Source organism: Pelodiscus sinensis, chromosome 9 (genome assembly GCF_052426305.1).
Source record: "Pelodiscus sinensis isolate ZL-2025 chromosome 9, ASM5242630v1, whole genome shotgun sequence".
NCBI classification, from domain to species: domain Eukaryota; kingdom Metazoa; phylum Chordata; order Testudines; family Trionychidae; genus Pelodiscus; species Pelodiscus sinensis.
This window is the reverse complement of record NC_143060.1, coordinates 62,365,206-62,380,266: the sequence shown is the minus strand read 5'-3', so window position 1 is coordinate 62,380,266 and position 15,061 is coordinate 62,365,206. Positions and strand designations below refer to the sequence as shown.

Genomic DNA, 15,061 nt, shown 5'->3' with positions numbered 1-15,061 from the left:
CAGAGTTTGGATCTGTGCACCAAGCTTTACCCAGACCCCTACCTGAGAAGTACCATAGCTAAAATTGCACTCATAGAGGAGAAGCAAATGGTGGTTACACTTTGGAAATTTGCAGTGCTGGATTGCTATTAGTCAGTGGGCAATCAGCAGAGTTGGATGAACAACTGCCCCCTCTCCCCCCAAATTAATTTTCCAGTTACGGCCATTAACTATCTACTGCTGCACAGGTCTGTAACTGGGTAATATACTAGAAACAGGATGAATTTGCAACAACAGAGGTTCTCAAACTACTGTGGAGTGATAGCATGCATATCCTATTCTGGCACCAGCCCATCTTGTGACTGAGTACATCAACAGAAATGGATACTTTTCCATGATTATGGAAGTTCTAGTGGTTCCCTGGGACATTTCTGTAATATCTGTGGAAAAGTTGGTAAAAGTACACGATGCTTGCATTATTAAGAACACAAGACTTTTCGGAAAGCTGTAATCAGGGATGTTCTTCCCAGAGAAGCAGATTACCATTGATGATGTTGAAATGCCAATTCAGATTGGACCTCCCTGATCTGGAACCGTTGGGACCTGACCAGTCCCAAACCAGGGAACTTTCCAGACCAGAGAGGGTTCCCTGCCACAGCCCCCAGCTGCCAATTCTGCCACCTCCCGGGGAGGGGGAGGATGGGCACTACCTCTAGCCCTGGCCGGACTGCCTGCTGAGTTTCTGACCCTGCTGCTGATGCCCCAGCCAGACTGCATGCCTGCTGGGTTTCAGTATTTCACACTGCCATGGGCTGCCAGAGACTCTGGCCCTGTGCTCTTGCGGGCTGCCAAAGGCTGGCTATAGCATTGGTTGGGCTGTCAAAGGCTTGGCCTCCGGTCCCAGCCCCGTGGCAGCCCTTGAGCTCTGGTCCCATTTCTGCAGGCTGCCTGGAGCTCTGGTGCCATGCTCCTGTGGGCTGGTGGGGCTGCTGCTAGCCCCAGCCATTGTCCTCTAGCTATGGGATGCAGAGGGCTTGGCTCAGGCTCCTGCCCCATAGCAGCCCACTGGCTGTGGCCTTGCTTCTGTGGGCTGTCTGGGGCTCTGGCTGTGGCCATGGGCTGTCACCAGCCCAGTCCTGTGCTGCTGGAGGCTACCTTGAACTGGTCCTACTGCTGCAGGCTGCTGGTGGGGCTGCCTCCAGCCTGTCCCTCTGCTTCATCCCAGCCCCTCCTGGATTGCTGTCCTGCTACTAAGCTGCCAAGGTTCTTTGATTCATGAATGTCCTGCTGGACCATGGATGTGCCAGACCAAATAATTCTGGTTTTGGGGGATGCAACCTCTACTGATTCTGGGGGACCCAACCTACCCTTTCCTCCCCTGACTCATGAAACTTTTTACTGACTACCTGAATAACATCAAAGAAAGAGCCACCTTCTGGCCAAGCAGATGCAGAATGGTTGCTGAATATGTGTCTGGTAGATTGAAGGGACTCTGGTGCTGTTTACTCACTAGATTGGATATAAACAATGGAAATATCCCCTTCTTGATAGCTGCATGTTTTGTGCTGCATATCTGTGAGGTGAAGAGGGAAGAACTACTGTGAGGGTGTGAGTGAAGAATGAGTGTATTATCTGCTGAATTCCAGCCAGCCATGGAGCAATATAGCCGAGGGAGTCCTTAAGACATTTAACAGTCTGCTTCAATAGTGTGGTTAATGTTTTTATGAAATAATTATCCTGAGTATGGAGATTAAATAGCAGGAGGCAGTAATCCATCCATCTGAATTCTGTACTGCTTTGTGTTAACCAATAAAAATACACATTCTAACCCCCCCTTCCCCAGAATGTTGCACACAAAGAAACAGACAAAATTGAAGTGCTATTAAAAAGCATCAAGTTGAGAACCTGTAGCCAGCTTTCTAAGGGGAGTGAATTATTATTTAATACTCAAAGGAAAAACTGAAGTAAACAGCGAACATTTTTGCTTAAGTATGTAAAACCTACGGCAATGTAACATGAAATGACAAGACATGCGGTGACCTGTGGTTTTCATATATGCATGTGTGTATCTTTAGTGCTTCTAATTGTCACAGGCATGAAATGGTAGGAGTTAGGAAGTATACATTGTTGCCACCTAGGCTACGTCTAGACTGCAAGCCTCTTTCGAAAGAGGCTTTTTCAAAAGCCTCTGTCGAAAAAGAGCATCTAGACTGCAACCTCTTCTTTTGAAAAAGTGAGTCACTTTTTCAAAAGAGAGCACCCAGGCAGTCTGGATGCTCTTTCGAAAAAGCCCTGTTTGCATTCAAGAAGGCCTTTTTTCAAAAGAACACTTTCGAAAAAAGGCGTTCTTCCTCGTGAAATGAGGAGTACCGCCATCAAAAGAAAAGCCGCATTTTCGATTTAATTTCAAAAGAACATGACTGTAGTCTAGACGCAGGTGAAGTTTTTTCGAAAAAAGGCTACTTTTTTTTTTGAAAAAACCCTGCAGTCTAGACACAGCCCTAGTGTGTTGTGAGTGCTGACTATGGTGTTCTCCAGTGATTGGAAAGACTGCTGAGTCTTTTGATATGTAGGTCAATAATGCTTTGCAACATCTGAGTTTGTTTCATGAGAAAACCCATGATGTCCTGGTGTATTTTCTAATGACCTTGTTGAGTCTTTAACATCTCCTGCAGCAACTGTTCTCTCCGCTCTTGGACTTTTCCACGGTCACGGTTATATGGCTTGTCCAAAGCCATAGAGGATTGAGGGATCTTGGAGGCCATGTACTCCATAGTCCTTTTTTCTTCTTTCCGGGATCAGGCATGCAGCAGGTGTGGAGGGAGTCTCTCAAGGCCACCACATTAGAGGCTGCTAATTCTAATAGATAGATTCTTAGACTTAGTTACAGTAAAAGGGGAATCTTAAAATCCCCTTGCATTTTCCCCATAAATGCCTTTAATAAGAAATACCAGTTGTCCTTTGGTTCTGTAGCAAGGTGCTCCAAAAAGTAATCTACAGCTCTAATCATGGTGAATATGGCTTAGCTGAGTGGGGGGGGATATACGTGTTCTGTTGCACTGAAGCTTAAAACACTGGGTGCCCCTCCTGTATTGGTGTAAAAATGCATTGAATAGTGGCAGTATTTTACAGACAGTGCGTAATATTCCCTCTAAACCTTTCTATCCATGTATGGATTTTTTCCATCCATGTGCAGAATCATTTTTATGTCCACCAAGACATGTGCGAATGTATACCACCAGTCAAAACAAAAACCACTAGTGTCCCTCAGAGCCTGGACTGTACAAAGCCACATCACGTGGTAGGTGCATGGGCTGAGCAGGCTGGGGGAGTGGCCCAGGGGCAAGTGGACGCTGGTCAAGGGGGCATGCGGGGATGGAGGCACTTTGTCCTATTTCACAAAGTGGTCACATGGATCAGGCCTCCTGGGGATGCAGAGTGACATGCTGATGTCACTCAGTCGTCCTGCAGGAAATGTTTTCTTTGCTATATAAAGAGAAAAACTAAAAAACCCTTTTTATTCTTAATCTCTCACCCATTCTCTGCCTTTACCAATCCCTCTCATCATGCTGGGTTCCCCTGGTTTTTAAATGTCTCATTTGTAGGCTATCAGTTCCTGTCTCTGGCTGTGCTCAGTGTATCAACCACTTCTGAGGAGACGTGCATACTTCAGAAATGCCCCCACTGCAAAAAGTTACCAGCAAGGTCACTGAAGGGACGATCTCTCCAACTAAAATATCTCTTCATGGAGAAGTCCCTAAGACCCTCTTTGGAACCAGTCTCTACCTCAGCAAGGGTCACTGTCAGCAGCCTGGGATCTGAGTTTACCTATTCCTTTGCCTCAAGATTTAATTGTTGAAAATACCACGAAACAAAAATGGCAGTCGTCCCCATCGAGTGAACAGCTGGCAAAAAAAAGTTCCCCAGGGCAAAATTGCCTTGGAATCACTAGTACCATCCTCATTGGATTGACCGTCTGGTGCTATGTATATTAGCCATGTATGTGTCTGCAATAAAGGATTAATAGACACAAATCAGACATCAGGCATGGTAACACACACAAACCTGTAGGGGAGTATTTTAACTTCCCTGGACATTCAATAATGGATATAAAAGTAGCCATTCTTCTACATAGGAATTTTATCACTCCGTTACAGAGGGAAACTGCTGAATTGGAATTCATTTACAAATTCGGCACTCACAATCTTTATTCGAGCCCACATTGAAACTGGTTAACATAGTACAAAGTCAGTTTTCTGCACATTTGACATTTAAATTTGCATATCAGATGCTACGAATGGGACACATCCAGCCAGACTCAATTAACTAACACATACGCACATGAGCACACACATATAACTTCCCATTTCCCAAATTCCCAATGAAGTGTTGTTAGAGGAGGTTTTGGAACAAATAGAAAAACTTGACGTGAACAAATCACCGGGACCGGATGGCATTCACCCAAGGGTTCGAAAAGAACTCAAATGGGAAATTGCAGAACTGTTAACTGTGGTTTGTAATCTATCCTTTAAATCGGCTTCCGTACCTACTGACTGGAAGATAGCTAACGTGACACCAATATTTAAAAAGGGCTCTAGAGGTGATCCTGGCAATTACAGACCGGTAAGTCTAACATCGGAACCGGGCAAATTAGTCGAAACAATAGTTAAGAAAATTGTTAGGCACGTAGAAGGACATAGTTTGTTGGGCAAAAGTCAACATGGTTTCTGTAAACGGAAATCATGTCTTACTAATCCATTAGAGTTATTTGAAGGGGTTAACAAACATGCGGACAAGGGGGATCCGGTAGATATTGTATACTTAGATTTTTCAGAAAGCCTTTGACAAAGTCCCTCACCAAAGGCTCTTGTGTAAATTACATTGTCATGGGATAAAAGGGAAGGTCCTTTCATGGATTGAGAACTGGTTAAAAGACAGGAAACAAAGGGTAGGAATAAATGATAAATTTTCAGAATGGAGAGGGTGTCCATTTAAATGGTGTCCGCCAAGGGTCAGTCCTAGGACCAATCCTATTCAACTTATTCATAAATGATCTAGAGAAAGGGGCAAGCAGTGAGGTAGTAAAGTTTGCGGATGATACTAAACTGTTCAAGTTAGTCAAGACAGAAGAAGACTGTGAAGAACTTAAAGATCTCACAAAACTGAGAGATTGGGCAACAAAATGGCAAATGTAATATGATGAAGGCTAATTTGGCTATGACAAATCAGGAAGGAGATCTTGGGGTTATCGTGGATAGTTCTCTGAAAACATCCACACAGTGTGCTGCGGCGGTTAAAAAGGCAAATAGAATGTTAGGAATTTATTAAGAAAGGGATAGAAAATAAGACACAGAATATCTTACTGCCCCTGTATAAAACTATGGTACGCCTACATCTTGAATACTGTGTACAGATGTGGTCTCCTTACCTCAAGGATATTTTGGCCTTGGAAAGGGTTCAGAAAAGGGCAACTAAAATGATCAGGGGTTTGGAACAAGTCACATATGAGGAGAGGCTAAAGCGACTGGGACTTTTTGGTTTGGAAAAGAGGAGACGGGGGGGGGGGGATATGATAGAGGTATATAAAATCATGAAAGGTGTGGAGAGGGTGAATAAAGAAAAGTTACTCATTAGTTCCCATAATATAAGGACTAGAGGACACCAAATGAAATTAATGGGTAACAGGTTTAAAACTAATAAGCAAAAGAAGTTCTTCACACACCACATAGTCAACCTGTGGAACTCCTTGCCAGAGGAGGCTGTGAAGGCTAGAACTATAACAGAGTTTAAAGAGAAGCTAGATAAATTCATGGAGGTTAGGTCCATAAAAGGCTATTAGCCAGGGTGTAGGAATGGTATCCCTGGCCTCTGTCAGAGGATAGAGATGGATGGCATGAGACACAATCGCTTGATCGTTGTCTTCGGTCCACCCCCTCTGGGGCACCTGACTCTGGCCACTGTCAGCGAACAGGCTACTGGGCTAGATGGACCTTTGGTCTGACCCAGTATGGCCATTCTTATGTTCATTTACTTTGGTAAGGAATGGATAAAAACTGAGTATGGAATTCAGGATTTTCTTTTAAGAAGGTATAGTTCAGTTCTGAAGTACAATGAATATGAATGTCTGATGCTGAATCTTCATTTCATACAAGAATTATGTCAGAGCTGTTTTACTTTGTGATAGTGAATTTAGTTTAGACCAAATCAGTATAAGTTCAACGGGAATACAGTATTTTAGGGACTTGATTATCCTGGCACTGTTCTGTATAAACAAATAAGGAACTGTAAAACTGCACAGTGTGAGGCTAGATAGGATAAACAAGATTTTTTTTTTTTACTGAAAGTAGACATAAGGATAGTGTCTGGTTATATATCCTGCCGGAGTCTGCATGAAATAATTTATTACTGTCTCAGAAGTTGAAGCAACAGTACAAGTTTGGGGATGGGAAGAGTAGAATATAGCAGAGAATGTTTCTATTTATCCTGTTTTATTTTTTAGAACTCTGGAAACAGTAGTTGTTACATTTTGTTAAGCCTTTTCCAGCATTTTATAGTAGTATAAGTTTCAAGATAAGGTACATCAGTGTTCACTGTTGCTAATTTGTCACAACTAAAAAGTATTTTTATTCTTTGATATTAAAACTTTGTCAATTCTATTTTCATTTTTACATATTTAAAGTGAAAAATTTAAATGTTAATGCAGTTTTTGATATGTTGTATTTGGTAGCAGCCAAACTTTTTAAAAGAGTGTTCCAGTAACACATTTGATGTACACTTCACACAGTGTGGTATATAATCATACTACAGTAGAATCTCAGAGCTTATGAATACCTTGGGGGAATGGAGGTTGTTTTAACTGAAAAATTTGTAACCGTAAATAAAACGTAATGGTTGATCTTTAAACAGTTTACAGCTGAATGTTGGCTTAGTACAGCTTTGAAACTTTACTGTGCAGAAGAAGAAAAAATTGCTTTCCCTTTATTTTTTGAGATAGTTTAGCACACTACTGTACTTCAGTTGTTTTGAGAGTGTGCATGTGCATGCGTGTGCGCTGCTGCTGCCTGCTTGTGTACTTCGGTTTCAAATGAGGTGTGGTGTTAATCCATCAATTTGTAATGCATGTGTTCATAACTGAGTCTGAAGTAGTATATTTTTTTAAAAATCACATTTGTGAATCTTATAAGATTTTAACAAAGAAAATGCATAGTGTAAATTACTTGTCAAAATCAGTTTATCTAACAGTGACAAGATATCATACTGTGGACTCTAGAGTGTAGGAAGGCTTTCCTACTTTAAGCCTTTATTTAGTTTAAATATTATTGGTCAGATTTTCAGAAGCACTGAGCATCCACAAATCCCACTGAAGTTAATGTAAGGTGCAAGTGCTAAATACCTTCGAAAATCAGACCATATAGCTTTGAAGCTGTGTTAACTGTTATTAAGCGTTGTAATTGTTTGTCTTGCAACTGAAACTTTCCTCTGTGAGTGAACTCTTGGCCCCAACTGACAACAATGGGAGTTTTGCCATTGATTTCAACTGGAGCCAAAACTTAATTCAAAGTTTCAGCTCAAAATTGAATGTTTTCTGGGAAGTTTACTCAAAACATATTCATATATTTTTGAGATGGATGATTCGGGGGAAAAACACTTTTCCCATTTTAAACATGAACTTTTTATACAAAGTCAACTCAGACAGCAAAACTTTAAAGCTACATTTATACATGGCTAGTCTTCAGTGAGGAAATCCATGAGAAGTTTTTTGCGGGGGGAAGGGAAGAGAAGAGGATTTAGAAACAACTTTCAAATAAGAAAGTAAGGAATTAGAAATCTGCATATACATGCAACACACTTATTTTACTGAAAGTTTTTAGTTAGGCCTTGAAGTATTGTGGCTACATAATTTCATAGTGAATAAATACATAATTTTGTACTTTCAAATTATATTTTTTCCTTAACTTCAGGATATCATAGGTTAAAATTTGTGGCATCCTAGAAAAACACAATTACATAACTTCATAAGTAAAATTTGTGTAGCTGCTGTTGCTGCAGGGTCTTTCAGTTTATCACTATAGAATAGAATTATGAACTTCATATTGTAGAATAGCATTTAATGTATTTTTAAATGCTAGCAATGTTAATTGTTTTGCATTTTATAACTTAAAGTTGCAAATATACTTGGTTTGTAGTTTTTTAATATAATTTTTTTCCACTTAATATTTGAAACAAATATGCTTTAACTACCTTTTTATGTGTTTTAAAACGAGGTGAATTTTCTTTTTCAGGTGAGTTTCTGGGTGGTTAGAGAGATTCTTCATGCACAAACTTTAAAAATAAGAGCTGAAGTTTTGAGCCACTATATTAAAACTGCTAAGGTAAGATTTTTATTTGTTTTGGGAATTGCAATGCTGAAACTTTCATGTCTGAGTTCACCCTTTCAAAAATGTATGTGCATAAATATTTGTTTAACACTCCATTTGGCTGCAGTGGTGTCTGTTAGCATGTGGTAGTGTTTGGCCTCATCAGTGTGGCCACATTAGCGGAAAGGGTGACACACAGAATTTACATGACTAAAGAAAAATTAACTTCATTTAAGAAAATGCTCTGATTATTTATTTTAAATGTTTACTAATTCTGTTTTTCTGTTCGTATAATTTATCATCCATTTTGTTGGATAATCCTGATAGGCTCTGACTATTTACTTTGCTCTGGCTAAGCTGTTTAAATACATTGTTTATTTTTGCTTTTGAGAAGGAAAGGACCTGAGACATCCTTTTCTTCTAGTAATATCATGGCTAATATCAATCGGTCTATTAGGAAATATTTACATCCAAAAGAAATACAATTTCAAAATACTACTTTGAGTAAAGAGGTAATAGGTCAAGCAGCTGCTGGCCATGTTTCCCTTGTCTCGTAATGTTAATATCTATTCCAGTACATTAGCTAATCATTAATGTACAAATCCTGTTATTTCCTGTGTGAATATCCTTCCCCTGTGCAAGAATCTGGGGAGGCTTCCAGAAGAGTGCAACCTCTGCATGGGGTTGAGCTCCCTATGAAGCTCTAGATAGCTCCCTACAAACCACAATCATTTTGAGGACAAGGCCAATGTGCTATTACACTTCCTCATCCACATGTTTCTTGGTTTTCTATATCAATCATTAGTTTCCCTCACTTCCCCCATAGATTTTAGCACCCATTTGAAAGTCGGGGGGGGGGGGGAGTGGGAACAGTGGGAATTACTTGTTTAGAGTTCAAAACCCAGGTATGTCTCAACAGTGTTGCTTGGGTTGTAGTGATTAGGATTTGTCAGATGTCTTGCAGAAAAAATGTGGAAAATACAGATATCTCCTAGGGAGGCAGTGGTTAACCGTGACCCAGCTGAGCTGAAGCAATCCCCTGCCCAGTGCAGTCCGAGGCCTACTCTAGCCTATCTAGGCTCGCTGTGCCATGAGGAGGGGGGGCATTCCACGACTTATGGCAGGCCTGGCTGGGCCAGAGCAGCTGCACTGTGGGTATGGAGGCTCTCCAGCCCACCCTGATTTAAACAGTTGACCAGTTAAACATAATATTTAACTGGTTAGCTAATTAAACAGAATTTTATATCCCTAATATTTCCTTATGTGAGTACATACAGCTCAGAGTCAAAGGCCTTGTTTACACTGGCACGTTTTGTTGCCAAAAACAGTGAGAGCATTCATGCTACAATGCAACTTTTGTCAGAAAAATCACCAAGTTTGGGTGACACAAAAAACTTCCTCCCCTGCAAGAAAACATTGTCTTTCCCCCTCCCTTTATTGTCAACAAAGAGCCAGTGTGGACTCCATTTGTTTTGTTTAGAGAACTGGCTTCTGCCATTACCTCACAATGCCTGCCCTAATGGCTGTGCTCAGGGTTTTATGATCTCTGCTGCCCTGTAGGTATGTGCCCCTCCCCTTTCAAAGCTCTGGGAAGTATCTGAGAGTTGAGTGAGCTGCTCGGTCGGCTTGTTCCCCAAAGAACAGATCATTGGAGTGCTCCTGTTCTGTCCTGCACTATGAACACAGTAGCAGGCAGACTTCTGTGTTGCTTTGACATTCCTTGGCAGGGAGAACTCACAGCTATAAGGGAACCCCAGGAAATTCAGGGATCAGCTCTGCTTTCCCACAATACTGCACTGTGGGATACTTACACACGTTGCTTTGCTCTAACTGTTGACAGGGTGGTAGCAACATGGCCATGAAATGTCGACAACGGGAGGCAGAAAAAGTGGTTTAAGCAGTTTTCACTTTTGGCAACTTTTGCATGTCAACAGCATTTTTGAATAGTAATAGAGATGTAGCCGTGTTAGTCTGGTCTTGCTGAAACAAAAGACAAGACTATGCAGCACTTTAAAGACTAACAAGATGGTTTATTAGGTGATGAGCTTTCGTGGGCCAGACCCACTTCCTCAGATCAAATTGTGGAAGAAAATTGGCATGACCATATATATCAAAGGGATACAATTAAAAAAAAGTGAACATATATAAAATTGACAAATCAGATTTTAGAACGGGGGTGGGGGGAAGGGTGGAGGTTAGTGTCTGAGATGATGATGATATTAGGGGTGATAATTGGGGAAGCTATCTTTGTAATGGGTAAGATAATTGGCATCTTTAAGGCCCATTTGTAAAGTGTCAAATTTAAGCATGAATGACAGTTCAGAGGCTTCTCTTTGAAGTCTTGTGTTAAAATCTCTTTGAAGCAGGATGCAGGTAATCAGGTCATTGAGACAATGCCCATTCTGGTTGAAATGGTGAGAGAGTGTTTTTCGTTTGTGAAACTGTCTGATGTTGATTTTGTATGCATTGATTCTTCGGCAAAGTGTCTGAGAAGTTTGTCCAATATACATAGCAGACGGACACTGTTGGCACATGATGGCATAAATTATATTTCTGGATGAGCAAGTATATGTGTTCTTGATCTTAAAAGTGAAATGGTTAGGTCCACTTTAAGAATAGGCCTTAACAAAGATGCTGATCTGAAGAAGTGCGTCTGGCCCACGTAAGCTCATCACCTAATAAACCATCTTGTTAGTCTTTAAAGCGCAACAGCATTTTTGTGTGTAGAGCAAGAGCTTCACATATGATGTGTGGAGAATCACAAACAAGAAAATGTCCATGAAATTCTAAAAATAGTAGCTACAATCATCCAAGGATTCACCTGTCATACACTGTAAAGATTTAATTGACACCATTTTTACACTGTTGTACAATGGGTCTTTTATGTATGAGCTTAACTTGTCTTCTGTGTAATCTTAAAGTGTTTGATCAGTATTTCAACCATTGCATTTCCATCACTTTACTGCGTTCAGAGTATTTTTTCAGTTGAATGTGTTTTCATCCACAGAAACTTTATGAGCTGAATAACCTGCATGCCCTTATGGCAGTGGTGTCTGGATTGCAAAGTGCCCCCATCTTCAGGTTGACTAAAACTTGGGCGGTAAGTAAACTCAAATAGGGCAACTTGTGATTCCTCTCCCCCCCCCTTCTTGAAAGATAGATTTATTATAACCTTTTGTAGCTTGCTTCAAGGATCCAATGATTATTAAAGATAATTTTGAATCCATTTATACTGCATACAGTGTGTTTCCAGTCATTTATGTCTCCATTCTCCTCTTGAGTCTTTTTTCATTTTGGCATTGAAATAATTTCATTTTAAAAATTGTTCCCTGCAGATCCCATTATATGCAGTGGTTCCTAATTTGGCCAAATGCTATTTTGTTTTAGTTGTTGGAATATTATAAGAGCCAAAGATAATTTGTATTTTAATTATGGAAGGTATCATACTGTTGGAGTTTTTTTAGCTATGGAGAATAAATGTCCCAAAATTCCTTGATCGTGATCACGTGCCATAAATCATTTTCTTATTTATATCACTTATTTATGTCTTATTTATATCTTTTTCGGTGTTTCCAAATATATTTCATAGTTAGTTAATGTACTGAACAGTATATGTGCACATCTCATTTTTATACCAGATTTTGAAAGAGTGAAGTTCTTTTAGTTTGGTGACCCCTACCCTCAGACTATATTTGGCTAAAGTAGAAAGTTTCATGATCTTTCTATTATATGGGTTTCATTGGTTAGCACAACTTTGGGAATAGCTTTTACTAAGTACAAAGCCAAGAAAAATATTGTCCAATTTTGCCATAAATTATATGCCTGCGTAGCTATACAGATGGGCTTCCACTTTTGCAATGTGTTAAAATATGGTAAGGTTTAATCAGCAGTTGCATTATTTCCATGTGTAAGGCATCCACAGGAATTGACTTGTAAAATGAAGGCTGATAGTTCTTGGTGCGGGCATGTCAGTAGATAGAAATTTCTCACATGCTACTAGAGTTGTCAGGAGGCATTGTGAAAGATAGTATTTTTCATTTAACATGAACTATTGATAATGCTTCTGATGAGGTGCTTTTTTCCTTGAAAGCTTGTGCCCAAATAAATCTGTTAGTCTTTAACAGACAGAGCCCCCAAGGCTGGGAACAGGTCACTGATTCCTGTGCTGCCTCAGGGAGCTATGTAAAGGCGGTCATGTTGCAGTGAGGAAAATGGTGGCAGCCTGCCTACTGCTGGTGGGAGTGTTTCAGGATCTAGGTCAGGGATGAGTAAGACAGCATCCACAGGCTAGGTCCAGCCCACCAAGCTGTTTGGTCTGGTCCACGGCTCCCCTGCCGCTCCCCCACCCCCAGGCCAATCAAGACCTGGGGATGGGGGAGCACACAAAGTCGCCTCCCCCAGCCAGGGGTGCGCAGTGCCTAGAGGGAACTCCAGTGGTTCAAAACAGCTGGTGGTACTCTTGAGGCTCCGTGTACTCCTGGCGGGGGAGGGAGGAGAGATATCACACGCTCCTTCACCCCAAGCTAATTAGGGTCTGTGGGTGGGGAAGCACACCCTGCCTTTTCCATCTGAGACCCCTCCCTTTCTGGGGCAGCCCGCAGCCACTTCAAAAATTTGTGGAATAGCCCTCCTTAAAAATGATTGCCCACCCCCAATCTAGGTGGTGTCTTCTCCCCCCTCCCCTCCATTTCATGAAATTGGCATATCAGTATGTAACTTGAGGCAATTTGGCAAAATTCATCATGACAATTTTTTTAAGTTTTTAAAGTTACAGTCTTTTGAATATGTATATTCTGTTTTTGTGCATGTATAATTCTTTTTTGTGAAGTTAGAAATATGTAGTGGGGATCTGTTTATAATTCTAAATATTTTAGAGGGCTAGGGATGTTAAATTTTGATTAATCAACTAATTGAGTACTCAATGGAATTTCTATTGACTACTTGATTAGTTGATGAGGGAGACACTCGCTGTCCTGCTGCACCTCTTCCTTTAAAATGTACAAGAGCTGCCCAGGGAGATGGTGCTGGGGGGAACCAGCTTTTAAGCACCAGCTCCTGCTCCCCCCTCCTTGCTGCCTCTGCCTGATAGGCGCAGTGGGGGAAATGGGAGGAGGAGAAGCAACTAGTCAAGTGACTACTTGCCTATCCAATAAACTTATACTTATCCGGTAGTCAACTAGTTGCTTACATCCCTATAGAGCAGCATTTCCAACCTTTTCCAGATGGGGACCCATTTTGACAATTCAGGAAGACTTGGTGACCCAGGGCAATTCAAAAACGGGGAGGAGGGAGGGCAGAGCCACCTGGGGAGACACTTGGTGACCCTTTTGAAATGTAATGGCGACCCATATTTGGGTCCCGACCCATAGGTCGGGAAACCCTGCTATAGAGGGATGTTATTGATACTCAGGAAACATAATAGCTGTGAGCCCAGACTGTGGGTTGGACCTAGAAAGTAATGTGACCATGCCACCTGGTGTTGGAATCCATCTTTAATCTGGTATTTTTCCATGGAGATGAGCTTAAACAAAGGGCTTCCATCATGGGGGAAGTCTATTTAAAGAAAGTCTATTTAAGGAATGAAAAACAATCCGTCTTTTGTCTTCAGCTGCCTTTTGAATTTGACTAAGAATTCTAAAGATACAAAGAGCTGTAAACTCAGACCAGAGAATAAATAAGTTTTATCTTGAATAGTGGTAGAAATTTAGCCGTGTTAGTCTGGTGCAGCTGAAACAAAAAACAGGACTGTGTAGCACTTTAAAGACTAACAAGATGGTTTAATAGGTGATGAGGTTTCGTGGGCCAGACTGGTTTTTACCTGAAATAAGGTCAGAGAGTGAGCTATATTCTTTGAAACAATTTATCTAAGATACGTGTAAGCAGCAGGGCTAAAGTTGAATTAAGATAAGGCAACTTCTGCTTCGTCAATTGTGTAATTTACGTCAAAATAGCTTAATTCGGTTTTTGGCGTTGTCTATGCAGCAGGAAGTGGAAGGAAGAACACTTTTCCTTCAACTTCCCTTTCTCCTCATGAATTGAGGGTTACCATGAGTTGGAGTAAGAAGTCTTATAGCTCAACATTGTTTTGAAATAAAGGCTTATACTGAAGACGCACCTTTTGTTATTTCGGAATAACACCATTATTACTGAGCATGAGGTGCTGCTAATTCAAATGTTAGGGCCTCCATCTAAATATGGACAAGAAAGTGATGACGATGCTTTGAAAAATGAACTATTCTGAAGACTTGGTACCTAAATTGTCTAGGGTCTGCTTTTCTCTCTATGCTCTGGCACAGTCTACTCTCTGCAGAGGTGTTTCAACTACTACATATGATCCCAACAAGCCATTATCCTCATGGCTGTCCTCAGCTTTATATCTTTCCCTGGAAATCTGAAAGAACCTAGATATAGTAAACTGTCATAGTAGATGTAAGACTAAATTTTTTCACAGATGGGTGTGGGGCCAGAACTTTAAGTAACACAATTTTCAGAATAGTCTCCCTTTAAAATGGTGTTTCTCTGAAAGTTGGTGTAATGCTTGCTGTATCCTAGAAATGTTAGTCAGCAGAAAATATAGGAAAGAAAGCAAAAGGCATGAAATAAATGCAATTACATTTTTGCAGGCGTTCATAGATTTGTTCAGTCATTGCAATGGAAAGCCAGGTAGATTTTGGTTGTAGTGGCAATGTCAATTCTCAAGATTAGGTACAAAAGTGATTAGGGAA

The 15,061-nt window shown here is 40.8% G+C and overlaps 1 protein-coding gene across 7 annotated transcripts in view; it reads left to right on the top strand.

The window, feature by feature from the left end:
- Positions 1-15,061, top strand: part of RALGPS2 (Ral GEF with PH domain and SH3 binding motif 2) — a 214,042-nt gene that overhangs the window by 62,686 nt on the left and 136,295 nt on the right. For all 7 annotated transcript variants that reach the window (XM_075936864.2, XM_075936867.2, XM_075936866.2 and 4 more), the window contains 2 exons: positions 8,262-8,351; positions 11,344-11,436. In XM_075936864.2, the coding sequence (XP_075792979.1) occupies positions 8,262-8,351; positions 11,344-11,436 (183 nt within the window). The remainder of the gene's footprint in view (positions 1-8,261; positions 8,352-11,343; positions 11,437-15,061) is intronic.